At 33.7% G+C, this 23869-nt stretch overlaps 6 protein-coding genes across 8 annotated transcripts; 3 read left to right on the top strand and 3 right to left on the bottom strand.

The window, feature by feature from the left end:
• Positions 1 to 395: 395 nt before the first annotated feature.
• On the top strand, positions 396 to 1647 carry LOC130818922 (uncharacterized). Its single transcript, XM_057685200.1, has one exon. It carries the CDS (start codon positions 468 to 470, stop codon positions 1362 to 1364), a length of 897 nt encoding a protein of 298 aa, XP_057541183.1. The 5' UTR covers positions 396 to 467; the 3' UTR covers positions 1365 to 1647.
• Positions 1648 to 1661: 14 nt separating this feature from the next.
• Positions 1662 to 7326, bottom strand: LOC130818908 (uncharacterized membrane protein At3g27390-like). Its single transcript, XM_057685174.1, has 10 exons — positions 6968 to 7326; positions 6756 to 6864; positions 6401 to 6602; positions 6163 to 6293; positions 4047 to 4335; positions 3807 to 3913; positions 3235 to 3376; positions 2960 to 3152; positions 2119 to 2362; positions 1662 to 2006 (listed from the first exon to the last, which is right to left on the bottom strand). The coding sequence occupies exons 1-10, from the start codon at positions 7059 to 7061 to the stop codon at positions 1880 to 1882; spliced, it is 1638 nt and encodes a 545-aa protein (XP_057541157.1). The 5' UTR covers positions 7062 to 7326; the 3' UTR covers positions 1662 to 1879.
• Positions 7327 to 8150: 824 nt separating this feature from the next.
• Positions 8151 to 10861, bottom strand: LOC130818918 (B3 domain-containing protein At5g60142-like). The gene is made up of 5 exons (XM_057685185.1): positions 10407 to 10861; positions 9452 to 10055; positions 8899 to 9000; positions 8700 to 8800; positions 8151 to 8606 (listed from the first exon to the last, which is right to left on the bottom strand). The coding sequence occupies exons 1-5, from the start codon at positions 10473 to 10475 to the stop codon at positions 8346 to 8348; spliced, it is 1137 nt and encodes a 378-aa protein (XP_057541168.1). The 5' UTR covers positions 10476 to 10861; the 3' UTR covers positions 8151 to 8345.
• Positions 10862 to 10997: 136 nt separating this feature from the next.
• Positions 10998 to 15877, top strand: LOC130822029 (putative pentatricopeptide repeat-containing protein At3g01580). Of its 3 annotated transcripts, XM_057687632.1 has the most exons (3): positions 10998 to 13463; positions 14548 to 14641; positions 14731 to 15877. In XM_057687632.1, exon 1 carries the CDS (start codon positions 11211 to 11213, stop codon positions 12984 to 12986), a length of 1776 nt encoding a protein of 591 aa, XP_057543615.1. In that variant the 5' UTR covers positions 10998 to 11210; the 3' UTR covers positions 12987 to 13463; positions 14548 to 14641; positions 14731 to 15877. The 3 variants fall into 3 exon arrangements, with proteins under 3 accessions (XP_057543615.1, XP_057543616.1, XP_057543614.1); XM_057687633.1 differs by lacking the exon at positions 14548 to 14641 and having other exon boundaries at positions 14731 to 15315; XM_057687631.1 differs by lacking the exons at positions 14548 to 14641; positions 14731 to 15877 and having other exon boundaries at positions 10998 to 13238; positions 13322 to 13703.
• On the top strand, positions 14324 to 16216 carry LOC130820641 (uncharacterized). The gene is made up of 3 exons (XM_057686128.1): positions 14324 to 14641; positions 14731 to 14838; positions 15920 to 16216. Exons 1-3 carry the CDS (start codon positions 14324 to 14326, stop codon positions 16214 to 16216), a joined length of 723 nt encoding a protein of 240 aa, XP_057542111.1.
• Positions 16217 to 16473: 257 nt separating this feature from the next.
• Positions 16474 to 19924, bottom strand: LOC130822065 (uncharacterized). The gene is made up of 5 exons (XM_057687634.1): positions 19360 to 19924; positions 18386 to 18604; positions 18207 to 18290; positions 17197 to 17326; positions 16474 to 17106 (listed from the first exon to the last, which is right to left on the bottom strand). The coding sequence occupies exons 1-5, from the start codon at positions 19758 to 19760 to the stop codon at positions 16759 to 16761; spliced, it is 1182 nt and encodes a 393-aa protein (XP_057543617.1). The 5' UTR covers positions 19761 to 19924; the 3' UTR covers positions 16474 to 16758.
• Positions 19925 to 23869: the final 3945 nt, after the last annotated feature.

Raw genomic sequence — 23869 nt, 5'->3', positions numbered from 1 at the left:
ATCTCACCTGGAAAAACACCTACAACAAACAAATCTCATTAAAATTGTAATTGAGCCATAATAATAAAGGCAAAAGAGTATCACATAAAGGAAACTAAGAAATTGAACATATAATTAAAGTAAAAAAGTAAAGAGGATAGAAACTATCAAAAGTCTAAAACACGAATACGTGTCTAAGTACTTTTTTATGTTGACTGATCTTCTCTATTAACCATGGATATTTACTTTTTTCCCCTCAATGGAAACTTCAAAAAGGTGCCAATTTAATGGGATATCTTTTCAACTTTGTGGAAAATCTATGCACCATGCACCATGCACTGCACCACCATCTTCCGATGTAACAGAAACACAATAACTCATTTTAGCTTGATTCATATGTTTATATATCTATGTATTATTGAATAAACCAACATAAATGTTATAGCAACAATCAATTAAAACACCCAAAAGAGAGAAATTAAATAAAAATGGGAATTTTTCTAGGGCATTTTATACCTGGTTTGGCTCTGACAATTCTTGGTATATGGCACACAATCAACACCATCAAATCCTACTACCTTAAAGGCCCTTCAAATTTTATCACCAAATTTTGGTACCCCTTTAACAATTCTCTCTTGTTTCCTAAAGAGTTGGAGCTCATACTCATTCTGTCCTTTTCTATCTTAGCAATCATCCTTCAACTCCTCGACTACCCTCGTTTCCATCTTGCTTTCAAGCTCGATAATTTTGAGCACGCAACCATGTTCCTCCACCTAGCGATCTTCACAAGTTTTGCGTTATTTGCTGAGTTCACTCAAATATCTGACTCGGTTTCTAGTCTTATCGGAATCATGGTTGCATCGGTTTTTGGTCAAGAACTTTTTCTGCTTCATTTTCACTCGACTGATCATATTGGTCTCGAAGGCCAATACCATGGATTGCTGCAGCTCATCGTGTTAGTGTCGTTCCTTACTTCTGTAGCTGTTACCGTCTTTCCTGCCTGTTTCCCTGCAGCACTTGTACTTTCGGCTTCTGTGGTTTTTCAAGGATGTTGGTTTATTAACATGGGATTTATGCTATGGGTTCCCAAGTTTGTTCCGAAAGGTTGTTTTAAACAGACAGGTGGATTAAACAATGGTACGATGGTGCTCGGAGCAGTCATATGTAGCTCCCTCGAGGCTGATTTTAGAGCGCGAGCACTGGCTAATTTGCAGTTTAGTTGGGTGCTTGCCGTGATTTTTATGTTTATGGGATTTTCTTGCATGATTCTTGCCAGGAAAGGGACTCCAAGGGTTTGGCAATTGACTGCATATGAACAGCTTCAGATTCGGAGATCTGATTCTCTTGTAACTAATGATTCCTTCAAGCAACCTATTGAGCTTTAAACATACCTTGAAGCTTTTCTGCACCTAATTACTTTAGAATAATGTAAGAATGAAAACTTGTTTGTCTATTTAACAGTTAAACATTCAAAAGAGACAAGCGGGTATAAAGAATTATCGACTATTTGGCAAATAGCTGATAGTTGATTACAGTGGCTGATTTAACTGGTTTGACCAGCTGATTTTGAGTTGTTGCTATAAGCAGATGTATCAACCAGCTAGTTTACCAAACATTGTCATTAGTTGGTTTGACTACTCAACCTCTCTATTTATATAAGCTAAAATTATTCAATAAGTCAATTTGCCAAACACCCCATATATTTAGAACAAAACTGTGGGATATTCCACAAGTACACACTGATTTTGTGATGGTTATATTCCTACTATTAGTCTATTACAGTTAAATTATACAACAAGCAGATGTCGAAAACAATGTGGTGAAAAATGATCGCCCTCCAGCGCATTCTATTGAAGCTTTATCAAGAATTTGTAGGAAGCAGTTGGATGCCAAGATAATCTCATACTGCGGCTGCTCCAAAAGAAAGTGATCTTTGATCTGATTCTTGTGCAATTTCCTTAACAACTTGACTGAATCTTCGTCGAGATGTTGGCAGTCTTGAGATTGTCAGACAGAAGCCCAGCAGCCTGAAAATCCCACACCATAACATCAAATTTGAGCTATATTATGAAGAAAGTGAAGTTATAACCTCATTGAACTTGTGATGCATATAAAATTTGAATCTGTATTAGGAGTTACCGTCTACTAATTCCCTCTAATTGAGCTCTCCTGATCTCTTCACGTGGGGGTATGCCGCCATTGTCCCAAGCTTCCATCCTTGTCGTATCTCCACCATAAAGACACAGCTTATAGAGATATAACTCTTCGGATTCAACCAATTTTAGGCTTCTAAGCTGCTCTTTCATGATGCTCATCGGCTCAAATAACCAATCAAACACCCTTCCCTCGGGCCTATTCAGACTCGTTAATTCCACATTGTTACCTGAAAAATTTTTGAGAAGGGAATAAGATCAATGACGGATCTTTTGATAGGGCCTAAAGGGGCTTCTGTAACACCCCGGCCCCTCGGACCGCTGGTGACTACTCATGGAGAGTGTACAAACCAACACAACTCTTTCCAGCGCACTTTGGCCTCACTTGCGCGCATCCGGGAACACTTCCCAGGAGGTTACCCATCCTAAGATTGCTCCCCACCAAGCACGCTTAACTGCAGTGTTCCCAGGAGGTTACCCATCCTAAGATTGCTCCCCACCAAGCACGCTTAACTGTGGAGTTCTTAGCAAATGGGCTCCCTAGAAAAAAAGATGCACCTTGTTGATATGAGTAGTCTATCAATCCTTTATCAAGCTAAATCTGGAGTATTACAGCTTCACCCGCATGAAATTTTTTTGGGTCATTTCATGAACTAAAATATCGTCTGATATGTACAATAGGATGGAAGTTCGAGTTTTGGCCCCCCTAGTTTTGGTTTCGATAATAATTTTGCCCCTCTTAAGTTCTAATTTCGGCCTAATATCCGCCACTGCTTAAGATGATTTTAAATATTTAGTTTAAAGAGAGGACGGAGTAAAGCTCTTACTCATAGCAAATCCAGTCGATCCACTCTTGATCGAGCGGAGAAAGCAATCCACAAATACGTAAGCAGGAAGTCCTAAACTCACTATCTTGTTATTTGACTGTTGCCACGTATTAAGATCAGTAGTTGTGATAGCTCCCTTTTTGAGTAGCTCTTTTCCAGCCTGCTCACAAGCTCTATAGAAATCGTCCCATATCTGTGTTATACATCAACAGTTAAATCATATCAATTGTAGTAGCTTATCCTTGATTCAGGAAACCGGGAAATCAAACACTTACCAGCATTGCATTTAATGTTTTCTTCTTTTCTGAAGTAGTTCTAAGAAGAGGCTCCTTAGTGTAAACACCATCGATTTGTTCATGCAATCCTTTCACGGGAAGCAAAGAAAAACTGGAAGTCGCTTCCTTTCGATACTTAGGTCTGGCTGCCCAAAAGGATAATAGTCATAACTTCGATTTTATTGATGTTTGAGAGCCACCCTTCAGCCTGATTTTTACTTAAGTAAACTGAATTTTAATGATTTAAACGAAATTTACTAATTAGGAGCATAGTTATCAGAATCCCGATTCTGATCTACAATTTCGGATCGTAGGTAGGATCTTGATGTGGTAGAATCGTGCGATCCTACTTAACTCAAGAATTTAGGTGGTAGGATCATAACCTTGATTAGGAGTATAAAAGACCTGTGATTTTTTATTCGTTTCTTATAGGCAGTCATTTGTTAGAACCGACTTAATAATCAGATTTTGTATTTACTCACATTTTTGCGAGTTGAAAAGAACACGTCTAACATTATAAATCAGAACAAATGGGTTGTATAATTCGGCAATTTTGTAAAACCAAAATATACCTCGGAAAGCAAGATCCTTCTCTCAAGTAAAGAAGGTCATTTGTGTACTCATCGAAAATGGCTACTGATGCTACGACATATAGCAATCCTTTCTTGGTAGATTCTTCCTACACGCCAAATGTACACGTTATTGGCAATCATTCTAATCACATACTATCAATTATATGAAGGGATCGATCGATAATGTCTCCTCTGTATACAGTACACATACAATTTGACGGAAGCAAGACAAATGAGTACCTGATACGCATTCACAGCAGCGTAGCACCCAAATCCAATACTTGAAAGGACACCACAAATGATAGCCACTAGGACAGCAGCCGGCCACAAGAGAATTAGGAGTCCTGCGAAGGGGACACAGACTGTTTCAAGGAAGGGTCCTTCTCTGCCCACAAGATCTTCGAACAGTCGATGCCATCCTTTAAAGAGTAAAACTGGGGACTTGTAAAGTGTGATCAGTGGAATAAAAATCACATCCACCACGAGTCCAAGAGCAGCACATAAAATACACCCAGGAATTTGCAAAACCCTACACATAACGCGAATTTTTAGTCCTCAAGATATAAGAAATTCTAAGAGGTGAATTATATAAATATGAAATATACCAGATGTTAATAATGTTTAGAATGAAGAAGAATCTGGAGTAAAATTTCATGTTGTTGGTTGCATACTTATCACATACTTGTGTTGTTGATGACTGTCATTTATGACACTAATTTGTCTTAGTCTTTAGTTTTGGTATGGTTGGTATTTTCTTTGGCAACTAGTCAGTTTTTGTTATTTTTGGCTCTTTGGTCTCGGATTATAATGAACTATATTAAAATGACTCATCAAATCACATGCACTTTTAATGTGAAGTTGCAGATGGTGTTTACTACCAAGTGTCAATCGTAAAGAACATCCTTGTTATTACTAACAAAAGTTAGTCGCGTACATCCGACCTCACCAAACCCCACTTCAGGTGGGAATCTCTTGATGACATTGCGGTAACGAAATGAACTTATAATGTTTTCTGAGTAATGTGAAATCTTTTAAATGTTTAAGTACGATGTATCTGTAAAGTGAATAATAAGTTTCTATAAGATATGCTAAGATGGATGAAGGAAATTCAGGACCTGACTGCACATCAAAATAGATTTTCTTAGTTGTACATTAGTATTGAATAGAGTCGAAAAAAGTATACGAACAATCCCTCATGTTTCTTTGGTTGGTTCTTTTAGCTGAACCCATATGTTCAGATTAAGGCATTGTTGTATATATGGAACATGCCATATCATCACAAATAGGTATTTAGGTAAGGCTGCATATTTAGATCCTGCATTTGGAATTTGGGCATGTTTTTGGATTAAGGTTACTTTGATACAAGCCACATTCACATAATTGGATTCTCCTAATCCAAAGTTTATTGAAATGATCAAAGAACTGGAGTATCATAATATTATCACGAAAGATAGTTGTTTAATATTATATATACTTCATCAGTCTCCTTTCTGCAATCCTGTGTGCTAGTATACATATAAAATCTTATTGCATGAGCCAAATCGCCAAGTATAGAGGGTGACTTTGATCACATTATAGTTCACAATCTCACATCATGTACATTGGACGGAGATCACGGGTTTGCATTGGGGCCTGAGCAATTGAGGTTTAGGACACGGATTGAAGGATTGAAAGAAGCAAGGAGAAGAGAGTCATGGCTTCCACGACCTGCCGGCAGCAGCCAACAGCCAACAGCCAACAGTAGCCTTGTACAAAGGCTGCTTGTTTGAGCAGTTGCTTGGCTTCTTCGAGTCAGAACAGTGGCCTCTGGCGATATTTTTTCTATTGCTGATTTTAATGGGACACGTATTGTCTTATAGGGGAATATTCTTATGCTGATTCCGTGGGTTAAATGAAGCATTAGGGTTGTATGGTGGCTAATACATAGAAAGAGAGAGAGATTTGGAGAGCCTTTGAGTGTCTTTCAAATACTAGTGTGTGAGCTCCATTAAAGAAGAAAACTTTGAGTTCTAGAAAGTGAGTTCAAGCTTGTGAGTGATGTTACATCAACATATTGTTAAATAGTTAATAAATAAAATCCTATTAGAGGGGAGTTGTCTAAGACACCATTAAAACGTGTTATTCCTTGTTTGTTTTCTTGCTCGGTTTGTTTTATTCCTCCTTTCTTGTGCTCAGTTTTTTTTTCTTTATCTACCTTCTTATTCACCATTATGAGGTCCAAATTCTTTCATTTCGTAAAAAGGTCACAAACTATAGAACTAATCAACCAGACAGCAGTTGTGAACATCTACAATTCAATTCTGTTCAATTCATCAAAAGCCTAAAGTTTCACAAATTCCAGGGAGAAGAAACATACTTGAGTTCAACGGGATTATCTCCCTTCGACTCGAGCAATCCATCCATCACCGAGAAATAAGAATGGAACGAGAAATCTGCAAAATCACGCACAATCGTGCACGCTCCCCATACATTACTCCAAGTTCCATCCTAACATAAACATACTCATCTATCAGCAATTCAGCATATAGCCCCCAAATCAAAAGGCATAGATTTATATGAATGTCATCTATAAATTCTAAAAATAGTAATTGTACCGTTAAGCATCTGAACAGCTTCCTTGGAACTGATAATCCTTCCTCACTAACTGGCTTAAAAGTTTCCATAACAGGCCAAATAAAAGCATAATAAATTGCCATTATTACACTTCCCACTACCCCAACTACAGTCCATATAGCAATTGGTATAGGAGATAACAGAATTAACAAACACTTCATAAATGGCCCAAATTTCTTTGTCCTGCAAACCACAATCCCAAACTAGAATAACTCAAAATACTAAAGTTTTCATCTTTTTACCAAACATAATTTGAATAAATAAAGAAAATTCAGATCTTGTAAATTGCCCACTAATTAAACCCTAATTCAAATTAGGAATAGAAAAATTAATTACCTGATTATACAATAAATACTGTAAAAAAGATGACAAGGCCATAATCCAATTACAACACCAGTGTCTCCAAAAGCTATCACTAAAAACACAAAGGGGCAGAATATTGCACCTGCAACACAAAGTGGGTCCCATTTAGATGGGGTTTGTCAATCAAATAAAATCAAATGAAATCAAATCTGAAGAAATAATAAGAAGATAGAGATTGAGCTCACTCTTGGCAAACCCTAGGAAAAGAAGAAAAAGAAAGACAGGGATGAATAGGAGGGCATAAGCAATGAACTTGAAGATGATCTTTGCGTCTGCCATTTGGGTTTTTATTCAGAGACCCAAATATCAGTTTGGTACAGAAAAGTTTTCTAGAATCTAGGGATTTTCTTTCTGCAAAGTAGGAATATTCAGACTCACAAGAATTGCTATGGAGTCTTGACCCACATGATAAGTAGGAGTGAATACTGATTTGAAACAACTAAACATACAGGGGATTATTGCTGTTTGAAAGTATTATAAGATCAAATTGGATGTGTTCATGATTTAGAACAAGATTTTTTATGCATAAGAAAGGTATTCATGGTACTAAGTTCTAATTTTCTTTTTTTATTAGCTGTATGTGATTCACAGTGGGTCCCATGTTGATTGATAAAATTTTCCACGAGGGTCTTAAAGCACAATTTTTTTCTCCCTAATGTTCATTTTATATAGGTTTAATATTTTAAGTTCAACTCATTAAAGATTAATATCTGCTTATCGTATTCTTAATGCCTATTTATATTATCCTTAATGTATACTTTTAATATCTTAAATGTCTACTTATATCATTTTTAATGCCTATTTACAATATTTTGAAAATATATAATGGACTGGCACAATTAAAGATGGTCTCTTAAAGAGACCGTCACTTACAAAAATTTGTGTAAATAGGAGAAAAATATAGGGAACATAATTTAAATAGAGAACATGCACAGCATTATGTGACATGGATATAAACTCTTAGCATGGGTCTTTTAGTCCTTTTGCTGGCTTAGTTGGAAAATGCCAAACTACATTTTCAAAGGGTCCATTGGACTCATTCTAGCAGCAATTTTGCTAGTTGTCAGCAAGTTGAAAGTACATGTATGTAGTATCAAGTGCTAATGACTTTTCTTAGTGCAAGATTCCAAATATTCCTGTCTGTATCATTTCATCTTGTAAAAAATACTCGTGTCTACTACGGAAACATACGCAAACTCATCAGGACGGAAGAAAAAATCCGTAAATTGAACTCAAAGTATTCCCTCTCACGAGCATGATTTTACTTGAATTTACAATAGTTCACGTCGATTAAGCTTTGAGTACCTGTTAGTCTATCAAAGACGAAAAAATCTGATCTGATTTGATCTCAGGTCGAGTGAAAGATTACCCAAATGAGAACCATATGTACTAGCAGAAATCTGATTAAAAATCGTATTACCTGTACAAAGATACAATAATTCCTCCAAACTGTGATTAAGTATGAAATAAAAAAGAATTAATGGAAAAGAATGCTAAATCTAAAACAATACTTGTGAAACTAATCAACAAGAATTCCTAGGTAAATCATTTGCCTTTGACAGTTTATTCAGTTGAAGATCTAATTATCTGAACCTTAATGACTTTGCGAGTTTTTCCCTTTTGAGGCAGAAGCTCACAGATGACGGTGTCATCTTCTGTAACGCCATTGGCATCACATAAGTTCGTCCATCCTCCTTGGATCCAGACTGACCCATTTTGCTGTAAATTTCTATTTCCACCCCACTTTCTTCCTTCTGGGTCTTGTAGCACAATCTCGTCTTCAAACTTGAGTTTGGACTCGACCATAAAAGTCGTTGGTATATGCTATAGTTCGAGAAAAAAGAACGGTCATTATTTACATCAACCAAAGACATTAAGATAATCGGTTCAAATCATAGCATAAGTGAAGGAATTTACTAGTCTATCTCTGTCGTAATCAGATTTCACGATTCCTGTGATAAAAAATGGATTCTTCTCCGGCAGATACTCCATCAATTTTTTCCATCGTTCACCTTTCCCTGCAATATATAGTAGTAGTACTTACTTTGTAAAGTTCAATAACAGAGAAGAAAAAAACACTCGATGGTTTTAGTATAACCAAGTAGACATTGCTTACCATTTTTCTTAGGCAAAACATTCCTCGATTTTTTCGGAGGCCTTTCATCATTATAGTCATGTTCATCCTTGTCAACGTATCCATTGTTCTTGGAAGCTGAAGCTGGGGAAATGGGAAAAGAAAATTACAAGCCAACATATATAATCCTACAAGAAATCCATGTGCAAAGGGCTATCTTAGGACTATAATGTTGTGTTTTTAAGAATTAAGGGTTGTTCCACTCCCTATAACATGCTATTAGTCATTACCCCAAAACCAAATGACTCCCGCAGTCCCACCCCCACCTAGTAAGGATCGGATGGGACTGATGTACGCAATTTTATCCTTGTAATTACAAAGATGTTGTTTCTGATTGACCTTGATTGCAACCATCATGTCCGATTACACCCCCGAGCAATCTAGTAGATTGAGATAAAAGTAGACTTGAATTTGTCTTTTTAGAATAAACAATGACAAATAATTACATATGTTATATGAAATTATTACTAGTAACCCCATATGACAAACAAGGAGAAAATTGATCAAGGATAACTAAAGAATAAAAGTAGCTTACATTTTTTTATGGATGAAATCTTGTTAAGCTTTCTCTTGTTCCTTTTTTCATACTCATCATCATCATCATCATCATCATCACCAACCTCATACATATCATCATCATCATCATCATCATCATCATCACCAACCTCATACATATCATCATCATCATCATCATCATCATCATCATCATCCACATCAACATCTACTTGTTCTTCCTCCTCCTTACCACTATCTACTAGTACTTTTATGCAACCATTTCTCTCAAGTATAGTGACATCCACATCCACATCCACATTTACATCTACATCCTCTATTTGTTCATCATTCTTCCCATCATCAACTTCCATTTGTTTTTCATTCTCATTACCATTAACTTGTACTTTTTGGCAACCATTTCTCCCAAGCAAAGTAACATCAAAAAACCGTTTACTATGATACTTAAAAACCATAAAATCTCCATGTTCAATGAAATTCTCAGAAACAAACTTAGACCAGCCTCCTAGAAAATGTAAACGATCTCCAATTTTACCTACATTTACCAGCCAAACCTTGTAACCTTTTAGAAAAACTCTGTTGGGTAATTTTCCACTTACCTTCTCTGCAAATGCGGGTGGGATCATCTGCAAGCATTAATTTTTTGTCATAATTCGATTCTTTTCTTCTAAATAAAAAAAAATTCATTATGAACCCTAAAATAATTTAATCAAAATCAAGACCATAGGGTACATCAACAAAATCATGACAATTATCAAAGAACAATTTTTAACGAACACAATTTCGTTTTTTTTAATGAACAGAAAATTAAACCCACATCAACAATGCAGAAAATCAACAAAATTACATTATTTTGTGGGGAATTATTGATGATAACCAAAATTTATGCACAATTAATTGCTAATTTATTTTCTTAATGAAGAAAGCAAACAGGGGAAGGAACAGAAAATAATTGGTAAAGTTTAAAAACAACATACCAAAGATTCAGAGGAAAATTGAGGTTGGAACACTTTGAAGAAGCATACGCTATTATTCGAAAAACCCATATTTGAACTGAAAGTACAAAAGCTTAATTCTTTGTCTAGGGTTTATGAGTATTTACACTGGAATTTGGATTGAAAATTTTATGGGTTTGTTGGGAAAAGGATGATGAAATTGTTGTCAAATGTTATTTTATACTTCCATCCACATTTAATTCACCTAAAGTTCCAAACTTTAATTTATCTTAAAACTTAGGGGTTTTTAGGATATGGGAATGAGAATTTAATTCTTAAAATTCACAAAATTTTATGTTTAGTAAAGTGCGCTTGGGAATAGAGGTAGGGATTGGGAATGACATTATTTGTTATGAATTTTTAAGGTTTTAATGTTTAGGTGGTAAAATTAGAGAATGAGAATTTGGTTTTAGCTTGAAAAGACTTTTATAATTTTATTTTTTTAATGGGTAATATTATAAATTTATATTTTATTTTTAATATATATTTATAATTTTCAACTTACTTCTATAAACATATCAAATAAAAAATTTAAAATATATTATATAAATTTCCATTAACATACAAAAAGATAAAAAATACTTTATCAAATCGATTTAAATATTACAAATGAAAAAAAAGTTATTTATTGCCCAATAAATTGAAACTATTAAATCCAAATTCCGAACCCTCGTAACGAGTCAAGTCGAACTAAATTATCAAAGATTTATACAACTATATTCATGCATACAAGTATACAAGTATCCATGATTCTCCTTCTTGTTCAATCCCTTTTTGCACTGAATCATGTTAAAAACCAGAAATTTTGCAATATGCGCTTCCCGCCGGATAACAATTTTTATTGGTCTCAAAAGATTCCACCTTGCTAATTTAGTATACACCCAACAGTACCACAATCAATCTTCATCGTTTTACTCTTCGATTCTAAAATCTATAAACAATTCCACAACTCTCCTTCAATTACATGCTCAAATTACCACTTCTGGGGCTTTTGCCAACAGTGTTTATCTCTCCAACAATTTAAAAAATGCCTACATTAACATTGGTTTAATTTCTAAAGCCCATAAAGTTTTTGATCAAATTCTGGAAAAGAATATAGTTTCTTGGACAATTTTGATATCAGGGTTTATGAAAAGAAAGTTTTTTTATGATGCAGTTGGATTATTTGCTGAAATGATTAAAAATGGGTTACTTCCCAATGAGGTAACTATTTCTAGCATTTTGCCAGCTTTCGGGAATCTGGGTTTGAATTTGTTGGGTAAATCGATGCATTGTTTTTGGGTTCGTCGCGGATTTGAACATAATATTGTGGTTGAGACATCTTTGATTGATATGTATTGTCGTTTTGGGTGTATGAATATTGCGCAGATCCTGTTCGACGAAATGCCTAAGAGAAATGTTGTTTCTTGGAATGTTGTTATTTCTGGGTATGCCAGCAATGGGATAGGTGATTGTGCATTTCACACTTTTAATTTGATGAGAAAGAATGGGGTTTCGTTAGATTACTTCACCATTATGAGCTTGTTATCAGCTTCTTGTAGACCTAATCAAGGTAGATTGACTATTATGATTCATGGTTTTATCATTGGAGTAGGGTATTATAAAGAGAGGCAAATTCAAACTTCTCTTATTGATATGTATATTAGTGGTAACTTCATTGATGAAGCTTATGGTGTCTTTAATGAAATGGTTGTCAAAGATGTGGTAACTTGGACTATGATGTTGAAAGGATTCTCAACCGACGTGTTTAAGACCAAAGCCATAGAACATGTGAGGGAGATGATAAGTGAACACTCTATATCTCTTGATTCAACTGCGTTGGTGAGTATGATTTCATGTTTAAGATGCTCAGAAGATTTACCCCTAGGCAAACTCATTCATGGAATTGTAGTAACACGAGGCTTTGACAAGGACGCGTTTGTGGGATGTGCACTCATAGGCATGTATGCACATTGTGGTGAATCGGATAGTGCGAAAAGGTACTTTGATGGAATGGAGAACAGGGATGTTACATGTTGGAATGCTATGATAAGAGCTATGGGAGTGAATGGAAATGGTAATGATGCAATCAGTCTTTTATGGAGAATGGAAGACATGGGTTTTAGTCCAAATGAATCTACTTTTGTCTCTGTACTGTCTGCTTGTAGCCATGCCGGAATGATTGATGAGGGTCTTCAGATTTTCTATCATATGGCTAAGAGAAGGGGCATTGTTCCTAATTTGCAGCATTATGGATGTCTAGTAGACTTACTCGGTCGTTCAGGAAGACTCGATGATGCCAATTCGGTGATAGCTCGGATGCCTTTTCAGCCGAATTCTGAGGTTTATGGTGCTTTACTGAGTGCTTGTAGAGTCTATGGAAATTCTAAGGTGGGGGATGAAATTTACCAGAAACTACTTAAAATAGATATTACTGGTGTTGGACACTTGTGTTCTCTATCAAACTTGTATTCCTCCTTGGGTGACTGGGAGGGAAAGGAGATGTCTCACATGGTGCTAAGGTCTAAGGGAATGAAGAAAGACCTTGGTTATAGCTTGATTGAGATGAATAAGCAAGGATGATGGTTCATGACAGGAGAAAGACATCAGATTGAATTAGCTATATCGTCTGGTGTTTGCGATTGCTGGAGCAAACTGATACGGTAACAAGAGTGATGCGGTTATATAGCCCCAAATATTGACTGAAAGCATGAATATCCTTGAAATGGCTCAAAACGCGTTTAACCCCTTTACGGTGCGGGAAATATCAGATCGTTGTTTTAAAACAATGATGCGGCCTTGTTTTTGCGCTATACTTAAAGGCCATCCCTTGAGGTAGAATATTTTTAGTAGGATGCTTTAAGGGTTACCAAAGTGTTCTGCAGCTCTTTGACTGGTTGTTTGTGTTTCTCGATCAGGCTCCCATCTCTTGGAAAACAATGAAGCTACATATTGTATCTCGTTCTTCTGCAGAGGTATCGTTCAATGGTGGCCGTTACATTCGAATTGGAGTGGTTAAAAGCTTAGGAGTGCATCATCCTAAACCGATTGATTTATTTTGTGAGTCAGTCCGCTTAAGAAGATTGCCATTTTGTTGATTAATTGCACCTTCATATATTCCTAAAAAAACACAAAATTGGCAGACATTTTTTACAAAGGCTCTTGGAAAGAATCAGTTTTTGATTGCCTTCTATCCAAGTTGGATCTGCTCAAAATAAATTTTAAATTATGTAAACTAATATGAATGCAAGACTAAATTTTGACGCATTGAATGAACACCTCTTTTATTTTTTAAGCTTATTCACTTTCTTTAATGCAAATTCTCAAATGAAATGATCTTACGGTTCGACTATTTTTAATTGGGCTGGTTCATTGCACGCTATTTGTAAAATGTATTAAATTGATTATTTATAACCTTAAAATAATCAATTAGAGAAATGACTATTATTATAGGCTCGTGTTTTAATAAAACGGTCTCAAACAAACCATGTCGTTTTTTAAAGAACATTATAATTATAATTATGTATCAAAAAATTTAGGCAATGATCATTCAAAAACTAAATATCGTGATATAAAATTGAGGAAAAGCTATATTTTCGGAATGAAATAAAAAATATTTATCTAAAAAAATCAACACTTATTTAGTGTCAACAGAAGAGGAAAATATAAGGAAAGTAATCATATAAACATGAAGTACACCAATCTATTTCTAGGACATGATCCACCTTGCCAGCCTAAATAAACGTTTTGCACCCTTTTTGCAAGAAAAGAGAACACTCACATATCAATTAAATTCTCACCATTTTATTATTAAACATTATTTCTTGTATGAATCAAAATCACTCATTTTTCAACAAATTTATTCCATAAATTAACCATTATAATCACAAATTGATATAAAAACATTAAGAGCTAGCATAATGGGAAAATTAAGAAATGCAGGAAGAAAAGAAGTTATGAAAATAAAATTAATGGTGATTATGATGATAACATTCGTAACAAACGCCATAGATTCAAACCCAATCCATGATCCATGCTCGGATACAAAGGTACAAAAATGGGATGGTTTTACATTTGGATTCGCGTTTTCATCTAAGGAATCATTTTATGATTCTAATCAAGTTCAGTTATCGCCCTGTGATAGTCGTCTTCAGCTGGTCAATCAAGCTCAACTAGCCATATTTAGGCCTCGAATCGACGAGATTTCCCTATTGACCATCAACAATACCTTCAACCCTGTATGTAGGTTTTTAAACGGTTTAATTACTTTGATGAATGTTATGTTTTGGTGATGAATGATGATAATGTTGTATTACATGTTTAGCAGGATACATCTGGTGGATATATGGTAGCTTTTGCAGGAAGAACATATGCTGCAAGATCATTACCAGTTTTTGTTGCAGATAGTAGTAATACTGTAACAAGTTTTACACTTGTAAGTTCCTTCTGAATAACATTTTCTTATTCTAGATTCGGGTCTTGCCTTAATTGAAGAGCAAGTATTGTTACGGCCTGTTTGGTAGATAGTAATAAACGGTAGTAATGAAAATGAAAAACTAGTGTAATTTTAATTTAAACATCTCTTGGTTACATTAAAGGTCATGCTTGTCCAACTTTCATCATCTCATTTTCTTTATAAAATTAATTCCAATGCATTATCATTGGGAGATGTGGTATTAGGTGGTAATGGAAATTTGTAAACAAAAAAACTTTGTTTGTGATCAAAATTTCATTACCATGGGAATGATATGGAACTTTGGATGAAATTTTTACACTATAAATCATTCCCATTACCATCATTTAATACCACTAACCAAACGAGCCGTTAAAGTATTTAACTTGGGGTTTCAAGCATCACCTTAACCTTTTGGTTGAATTCGTTTCATGATATGATATCAGATCTAACGTGATAAGAGGTATAAGTTCGAATCTCAATCACCTCTCATTTTGAAGTGGAACATTACGCATCATGTATCAGGAGGCCTTATGTTGCATCCACTTGGACCACTTCTAACTCAAAGGGCTCTAGTGTGAAAGGCGTATAACTTTAACCATCAATTTAAACTTTTAGTTGAGTTAGTTCGTTAACGAGCATCACTTTCAAAAAATCTTGGGCTTGTTTATAGTTGAAGGAAATTTCATGATTTATTAACTATTATTTGGTTTTATAAATAAATATTCATTAATCAACCAAATAAGTGCATATTTTTTGTTTTAAAGATTAGGGTCCTACAATTGTGCATTAATTTGTGAAAATTCATATAGCAGTAACTCATATCATAGTACAAAATAGGTTGTAGCCTGGGCATTGAATTGTTGAGTCATAAAGTTTTAAATCTACCAAAATATTACCGGAATTATAAAAGTGTTGAAAAACCGTGCTTTACTTTCATATCATTAAACATTGCACTTACACTATGGTTGAAATTTTGATTAAGGCCTCTTGAATAAAGAGGTTACCCTACAGTATGTCCTAAAGAACAGTGAGGCTAACTTTAAGAGATTTTGTGGCTTAGGTGCTTGAATTTCAAAAGGGTACTCTGCAAAATTTGTACTGGAAAAAGTTCGGGTGCGATTCTTGCAAGGAACATCATGTATGCCATGAAAACCAAGAGTGTGCAGTGCCAACCTCAAGATGCAAAGGCAAAGGCGGAGACATCGACTGCACCATTAGCATTCAGTTAACGTTTTCGGGCACAGACAAGAATGAAGATGTACTTAACTCATGGTACGAATTGAAAAATATGAGACGTTTCTCTCTATACAGCCTCTTTAACAATCTACGGAATTCATTTACTAATGGCTTACTATAAGCTTGGCCTGACAGAATCATGTTAAAAGATCGGCAAACCAAACAAGTAATTATACATAAACGATGCTATAAAATTAGCGTTAATGTAACAATGTAGCTCACCGGCTTGTGAAAAGCGATAAGGAATGACTTGACTTGCAAATTGTGATGATGTATGTACTTTGTATGATTTGTCATTTGCTTAAGATGGTTATGTAATAAAATGCTTCTAAAACCTTATCACCGCAAATTAAAAAACTTATGACAGTACAAAATGCCTTCATTGAAGAATCCATAAGCTATATAAGGAGCAAAAACCGGGATATACATTTCGACAAAATAAGTAGGATACTACTATACAAGGATTAGAGTTGACATAGGTTCATTACTATAATCCTACCAAGTCGGGACAACCGAGAAACTTCATAGAAATTCTGGTGCTCCCATACTAACTAAAACTTATATAAACACAAAAGCAAAGTACCTGATGACCTGAACATTCACAAATCTCGACCAAGTGTATTTACTAAAGCATCATAACGTATCTTCAATTCAGTGAGCGTTTTAGGCAGTTGACGTCAAAATAAGCTGATCAACAGGCGTATCAGCAACAGCAGGCACAGCAGCAACATCAGGTTCAATTGATCCCTCAGCAGTACCGACTTGATTTTGAGCAGACTGATCCTTGTTTTTCTTTGAACGTTTGGATTCATCATCACTGTCAGAATCATCTGAGTCATATTCAGATGAATCAGCAGAGTAGTCAGAGCCTTCGGGAGGCTGTGACGCTGTTGGTTTTTCCTCTGTCAGGTCAATCACCACGCTTCCCTCGTGCAACTCCATTGGTTTGCCACCACTACGTCGAGTCAAAATAATATAATGTGCTACTGATTTGAATCCTGCTGCAGTTACCTAAAAATAAAAGAAAAGCCCTCACAGGTCAGGACTCAGGCCCCAAACAGGTCCACACCCCAACACAGGACTAGGAGGATGAGATTGAACCTTTGAATGTGGAATATTGATTGGCTGCCATCCTTTAGTCCGACGGCAGCGGCTGCAGTTACATATATCACGACAAGCTGGGCACGACCAAGCTGGATTTTGGACAGCTTCCAAAACATTTTCTCCATACCTACAGTTATATAGCTGACCTTATCAAAAACAATAAAAAAGATGAGATTTCCAGCACGAGCATCCTTCCAAGGTTATAATAAACAATTAGAATTAACAAATAGAGTTCATAGCCTGTTCCTTGTAGAATGCATTAATCGCCAAAACTAAAAAAACCGAATTGGGCAAATTTTTATTTCAGACAAGTCTCTGAGAGTCTAGATACATGACTAATTACTTTGCCAATAACCAATTGAAGAATCACAACAGACATCACCCTTGATCTTCTTTCCCCTAATTTTGAGCCTTATAGTCCTTACAAAATGTACCCCTGATTGATCAAACAGGGATTATCCACAACTTGTCATTTACATAGCTGACCATCAATAGTTAGCTAACGTCTCTTATCTCAATGGGATCGAAGAATCGCCATTCTTTGATTTTGGATTATAAAAGACTATTAAAATATGAGTAAATTATTAAATTATGTGTAATTTTTATTTAGGTGAAGTTGCAAAAAGATGCATACATCCAACCCCTCAATGTCCCCATAGGTGGGAGCCATTCTATATCATTGAGATAATAGGATGGAATGTGTATACCATCTAGAGGTGTTCAAAACAGACTCGATAACCCAATATTTACATGACCTTGAAACCGAACCCGACTTCCAAACGAATTTAAAATAATGTAAAAATCAGTGTGGACACAAGACCCGATTTTGAACAGACCCAAAACACATAATGCGAAATTGACCCGATGATCCAAATAAACACCTACTTGATTAAATAGGAAAATTTTCCAAGTATATCTAGTAATATGATATCATTTCCTATAAAACTCTATCTACAAGCAGAAAAAGAAAAGGTTCACAGATGTAAACATGATGAACCAATAATCACCTTGTGTATAAGCAATCTCCACAAAGTTGTCCCTGTGTAGACGTACATACGCCACAATAAGTAAGTTTCCCAAGTGTTTTCTGCCTGCAACCATATAAACAACCTTCATAAAGCTAGGAAACAAGATCAAATCCAACCTCATAAAGCGCCAAAAGAACACAATCACGATAAATCTTAACCTGCATTGGTGGCAAGGTGTTCCATCAGGATTGTACAAGCGCTCACCATCCTCGCCAAAGCCATCCTCATTCAAGTTCCAAACAGTCTCACAATCGCCCAAACGCTTCTCAGCTTCTTCAGTATAAACCTCAGGTTTCCATTCATTAGGTATAAAAATACCCATATCTTTCAATGTTCGCTCTGTCTCTATATAGTGTCTACTAGCTACATCCTTCAACCTGAAATGGTTTTTATCAAAATCTCATACCCAAGCTCCCCAATATCAACTAACTCATCAAACTCCTATCAAATCAAGTAAGGCTATATTAATGAGATATAATCAGTAGTCATGAATCAAAATTGCATGACTAGTAATAAGTCATATAACATCCCAATGTAGTAGAAACACTCTAAAAGGTAGGAATATGAGCTATTCTTGTGAGAAACATCTTTCGATGAGACGACCTCAAAATTTAAAGTCCATATACTAATAATTTGTATTATTTGGCTATTTAACCCATACATAAAGCGCGTCTCGCGGTAAAATTGTCTCATATAAGAATTTGAGTAGAAATATATCATTTTTCTTTCTTTTCTTTCTAAATGGCAAACTTTTGGTACCATGTCAAAGATCAACTCAACCAAAAACACAACATGCTAGTTTTAGCCCAGAATATGTTATATTGTTTTTTAAAAACAACCTAGAATACAAAATAAAAACCAGCTCACAGAAAACAACAAATGAGTCGATCCAATTTCAGTTTATAAAATCAAAACTAAAAAGTTGACAAAACAGACAAATTTTACTAACATCCAAGACCTCAACCCTAAACAAATTCCCAGATAAACAAAGTTAAATTATGGAAGAACACCTCAAAGAATCAACAATTTAAGTATAAATTTTCCAAAGTTTCACATGCAACAAAACAAAGATTAGCAAAAAACCCTAACATTAATTATCGATAGAAACTGCAAAAAGTATGAAAGAAATAACCTATCGGATCTCCTGAAGGAATCATACGAACGAGAACGAGGTTGAGGACAAATAGGTGGATATCTCTTCCTTTTAGGACCTGCATTTTTCTTACGAACAACTTTTTTCTTGTCAGCATTAAGTAACTGAGAAGAAAGTGAAAAAATACCCAGTTTCTCCATTCTTTCTTTGTTTTCACGAATTCTCTGTTCTCTAATCTTCTCGTACTCGGCCGCACCTTCATCTTCCTTGTCTGAATCATCAGAATCAAACTCAGATTCTGATGAAAAAGTCTCAATCTTTTTGATGGGTTTTGAGATTTTCTTGGATTTCTTTAAGGGTAAAGTTTCAGAATCTGAATCAGTTTCATACGAAGGTGAATTTTGAGTTCGAGGAATCCTTTTTCTCAGTAGCATCACCATTTTTAAGGTCTCTAACTCTGTAGGAAAATTAAACTGGGAAATCGTATTTAGTAAGTAAATTTGTCAGTGTCAGTATTTATTATGGACGAAGAAATGAATGATTGAATTGGGAATTTATTGTAATTTGGCGCCAGAAACTTCCCTCTCATAATTTCAGGAATTTTTTTAGAGAAAAATTGAAAATTATTAATCACGGTGAACGTTAATATTTTTTGTTTTACCTCCATTCTCCAATTGGGTAGTGTCGAAGATCAACGGTTTAACTTTTTTCCGAATTACTTTCTGCTTTGGTAAGAAGACTAAGAGTTAGGGGATAATTAAATTTAATATTTTATTTGGATAAAGTAATATTGTTTCTGGTAAGATAAGGTTAATTTTTGGTTATGATTTTTTCGATAAAATAAAAAGAAATAGAGAGTACATATTTTTTGTTGGGGATAATCTAGAAAAAATTGTTGTATCTTCTTTCGATATCTTATAAATGATATCCAATCAATTAGAATAGAGCTTAAAGAGGGTATTTGTACTCGTGTTCTTTATCAGAAATTTAGAGGCCATGAAATCATCCCTTTGACTCATAGTGATGAAAATAGGACTCCACGAGAAATTAAACAAAAAGTTGTTCTATTTGCCCGAATTGTCTTTTTAATTTTTACTTATAAATACTTTCATTTAAATTTTACATTTCTTGTTTTAACGATAACGATATTTATTATGTTACTTTAAATCATACTATCTTTAATTGCATATAATTAAAAATTATCAAATATTGATGTTATGAAAATATATATTATTATGACAAATTAAATAATATATCATTTAATTATTATTTTTTTCTTATATGGAAAAAAAAAAAGATAAACAAATGTGATTAACAAATAGTGTTTAGTTAGTTACTATTGCTAGCAAATAATTTGAGTGAGATGTTGTTTATATTTAGAATGATACTAAATGGGATATGTAATTTAAATTTATATTAAAAATACATTATTGTCTTTTTTTCTTTCAACATCTTTGACTTTACACTATATATATACTAGTCTATTTTGATTATCAATAGTGAAATATTTTTAAAAAAATATATAAATCTATTAATTTATGTCAATTTGTCAAAACAAAAAACTACGTATTATGTAGGACAAGATATTTAAAGAGGGTTTTAGGGGAAATTGGGAGGAATTGAAAGAAGCAGTGAGATCCTATGGCTATGACTATGAGCATCGAAAATTTGAATAAGCAAAGAGCAAAGCATCTAACGATTGCTGTTCAAACGAGTAAGAGGTCGTTTTGGGCTTTTGGACTTGTTTATTTTGTGAATAATTGAAATAGATAAGATAAACTATTAAAAAAAGTACGGATTAAGACGAAAATCAACTTATTTTTAAAAGTAAGCGTCTAATTTTCAAACCCGATGTTTGGTTATGTTCGCAGTTAGTCACTGCGAACAGGTGCTTAACTTTTTTAAAAGGCAAAGAAGTTGTTCGCAGTTAGTACTGTTGACTTTTTTGAGTTTGTTCGCAGTCACTAACAGGCCCATTATACTCGATAGTGTCCACCGTTAGTAACTGCGAACAGGGTCAAAAAAGTCAACAGTCTTGTAAAACTTCTTTGCCTTTTAAAAAATTAAGCACTTGTTCGCAGTTACTAACTGCGAACAAAACCAAACCTCAGGTTTGGAAATTAGACGCTTATTTTTAGAAATAAGTTAATTTTCGTCTTATTTCGTGCTTTTTTTTTAATAATTAATCTTATCTATTTCATTTTTTCTTCTTTTGTCAGGTTTAAATGGGCTCAAAAGGTGTATGCAACAGTTGCATGTACGCAATCGCCTATAAATGTGCCAAATAGTCTGTGGTCCAATTTTTTTAGATTTTTTAATACTTTTATATCAAATTTACGACTTAAAAGATCAAATTCGAGATTTAAAAGGTCAAATTTAAGAATTAAAAAATCAATTTCAAAACTTATGTCAATCTGGTATTAATTATTAAATTTGGTATTATAATTTTTTATAAAAAACAAACCATAATCATACTAAATATCTATAAAGTCATGTATATACGTTTTAAAATTGGTATTTTAATACTTGAAATAGAGATTTTATGTCATTGAGAAGGCTTTTTAAGTTCTAAAGTAGTCATATATATTAAACATTAATAAAATTTTACTAACATCTTCTTCTTGATACATAAATTTATATGTTTGATTAAAAAAAAACAATTAGAACTCCAATCTTTACACAAGAAATTATTTACAATAAAAATTAAATAATATAGGTATTCGGAATAATTATTTACAAGATATATGAATAGTGCTTTATTAACCTAACTCACATAAATCTTAAAAATAACGCAAATCATTCAAGTCGAATCCTATGACTTGAATACTCATTTCACATGTACCAGCATTGAAGCTACCCTTAAACCTTATAAGCAAAGTAATGTAGTTTACTTGCTTTTGTTTATAATCATAAATATATCAACATAAGGCGTGTTGTTAAAAAAAATCAACAAAAATATATTATTTATGATAATTTTTCTAACTTAAAATGGACATCTTATGTATATTTGAATCTAAATATATTATATTCTAGAAAACTTGAAAGAACATATCATGTTGTGAAGTATTATGAAATATGTGAATGTTAATTTTGGTAGGAAATACTAATATTCTTGTTCTCTATATTTATTGTGATACACATGTCATGTTTTCTCAATTCAACTAATATCGTATTTTATATGGCAAACCTCGCTCTATAAGGATGTTATTTAAAACTTTTCGATTTTTTTATTAAATTGTATGACGTGATAAACCTATATGATGCTACCATTTGGAATATTTGGTCTCTTTATTAGATTGTATAATTATATTATGGTTACACTTCTTGTTTTTGTGCTTTTTAATGCATTTTTTATTAATATATTTAATTTCACATAATATGAAAGTATAAAACGTTGAGATATGCATCGAAACAAATCAAACAAGACTTCATTTAACATTCTTTTATATTTATCTAGTTTTATTATGCTATAGACTTTTTTTGCACTTTATTATATTATTTTGATCATTTATATATCGAAATATGTGCATCTTGAAAATATGCGATTAGATGGTTTAAATAAGGTCTCACTTGAATATATTTTTTCTTACACATTAGTCATCATTTATAAAATAAGTTTGAACAATAAATAATTTCAATAACCATAGTATGACAAGTATTTCAAAATGTAGGAAGCATGCTTATATCAATCGATGAATAGTAGTTACTAACTTACTACAGTGTAGCAACTAATTCAAAACGAAGGTACTATATTTGAATGTTATAATGATCCATGCCTATATTAATATATTATACTCTTTTCAATTCACACCAATTGTCCCTTTTAAATCTCACACCATATTCAATTCATAATTCAATCTTAAATACCTGTAATTGCGCATAATTAAAAAAAAATTAATATTAATATTAATAAAATTAACATTTACACAAATTAAATAATATTTCACTTGTTTGACATCTAAAGTAAGAATAAATAAAAAATAAAAATAATTAATTAATAATGTAAAAAATATCAATCTATTCAGTAACAAATACTCCCTCTGTGCTTTTTTGATCTTCCACTTTGGCTTTTTCACACATATTAAGGAAGATAGAATATTTGGATTGTAGTGTGTATTATTTTAATTAAATAGTAGTGTTAAGTAATGATTGTATTGGAAGTATGAGGTTGTAGTGAGTATTATTTTAATTAAATAGTAGTGTGAAGTAATGGTGATATTGAAAGAGAGAAAATAACTATAAATAAAAGAAAAAGGGTAAATTAAAAGAAAAAGGAGGATTTTAAGGGGCAAAAGTGGGATAAAAACTTTTCAAAAATAAAAAGTATTATAAAGTGGAAGAGCTTATGTACCCGTTATAATAAGGTGGAAGAACTTAAAAGAACGGTCGGAGTATCTGACATAAATGCTACACCACTTTCTAAATTCCAATTTTCAAGGAACAATAGCCCATATCATAGAAGATCTCGATGTCTAATCATATCTTGAATTTTATATTTTCTTCTATTTTTTTTATATAAAAGCAACGCATTATGTTTATGACCATTATC

The sequence above is a fragment of the Amaranthus tricolor genome, chromosome 1, assembly GCF_026212465.1.
Source record: "Amaranthus tricolor cultivar Red isolate AtriRed21 chromosome 1, ASM2621246v1, whole genome shotgun sequence".
Taxonomy (NCBI): Eukaryota; Viridiplantae; Streptophyta; class Magnoliopsida; order Caryophyllales; family Amaranthaceae; genus Amaranthus; species Amaranthus tricolor.
The sequence above is the reverse complement of the archived record's forward strand: the minus strand, read 5'-3'. Positions and strand labels throughout refer to the sequence as shown.

Excerpts from the sequence above, each read along its gene's own strand:
- LOC130818922 (XM_057685200.1), top strand. The coding sequence starts at position 468 with ATGGGAATTTTTCTAGGGCATTTTATACCTGGTTTGGCTCTGACAATT.
- LOC130818908 (XM_057685174.1), bottom strand. The coding sequence starts at position 7,061 with ATGGCAGACGCAAAGATCATCTTCAAGTTCATTGCTTATGCCCTCCTA. Across the intron at positions 6,294-6,400 it reads AGCTGTTCAGATGCTTAACG|GATGGAACTTGGAGTAATGT; the intron begins GTACAATTACTA and ends TGTTTATGTTAG. Across the intron at positions 3,153-3,234 it reads AAACATTAAATGCAATGCTG|ATATGGGACGATTTCTATAG; the intron begins GTAAGTGTTTGA and ends TGTATAACACAG.
- LOC130822029 (XM_057687632.1), top strand. The coding sequence starts at position 11,211 with ATGTTAAAAACCAGAAATTTTGCAATATGCGCTTCCCGCCGGATAACA.
- LOC130822065 (XM_057687634.1), bottom strand. The coding sequence starts at position 19,760 with ATGGTGATGCTACTGAGAAAAAGGATTCCTCGAACTCAAAATTCACCT. Across the intron at positions 18,291-18,385 it reads ACACCTTGCCACCAATGCAG|GCAGAAAACACTTGGGAAAC; the intron begins GTTAAGATTTAT and ends ATATGGTTGCAG. Across the intron at positions 17,327-18,206 it reads GGAGATTGCTTATACACAAG|GTATGGAGAAAATGTTTTGG; the intron begins GTGATTATTGGT and ends ATATAACTGTAG.
- LOC130818918 (XM_057685185.1), bottom strand. The coding sequence starts at position 10,475 with ATGGGTTTTTCGAATAATAGCGTATGCTTCTTCAAAGTGTTCCAACCT. Across the intron at positions 9,001-9,451 it reads GATTTCATCCATAAAAAAAT|CTTCAGCTTCCAAGAACAAT; the intron begins GTAAGCTACTTT and ends CCATTTCCCCAG. Across the intron at positions 8,801-8,898 it reads TGTTTTGCCTAAGAAAAATG|GGAAAGGTGAACGATGGAAA; the intron begins GTAAGCAATGTC and ends TATATATTGCAG.
- LOC130820641 (XM_057686128.1), top strand. The coding sequence starts at position 14,324 with ATGGGAAAATTAAGAAATGCAGGAAGAAAAGAAGTTATGAAAATAAAA. Across the intron at positions 14,642-14,730 it reads TCAACAATACCTTCAACCCT|GATACATCTGGTGGATATAT; the intron begins GTATGTAGGTTT and ends CATGTTTAGCAG. Across the intron at positions 14,839-15,919 it reads CTGTAACAAGTTTTACACTT|GTGCTTGAATTTCAAAAGGG; the intron begins GTAAGTTCCTTC and ends TTTGTGGCTTAG.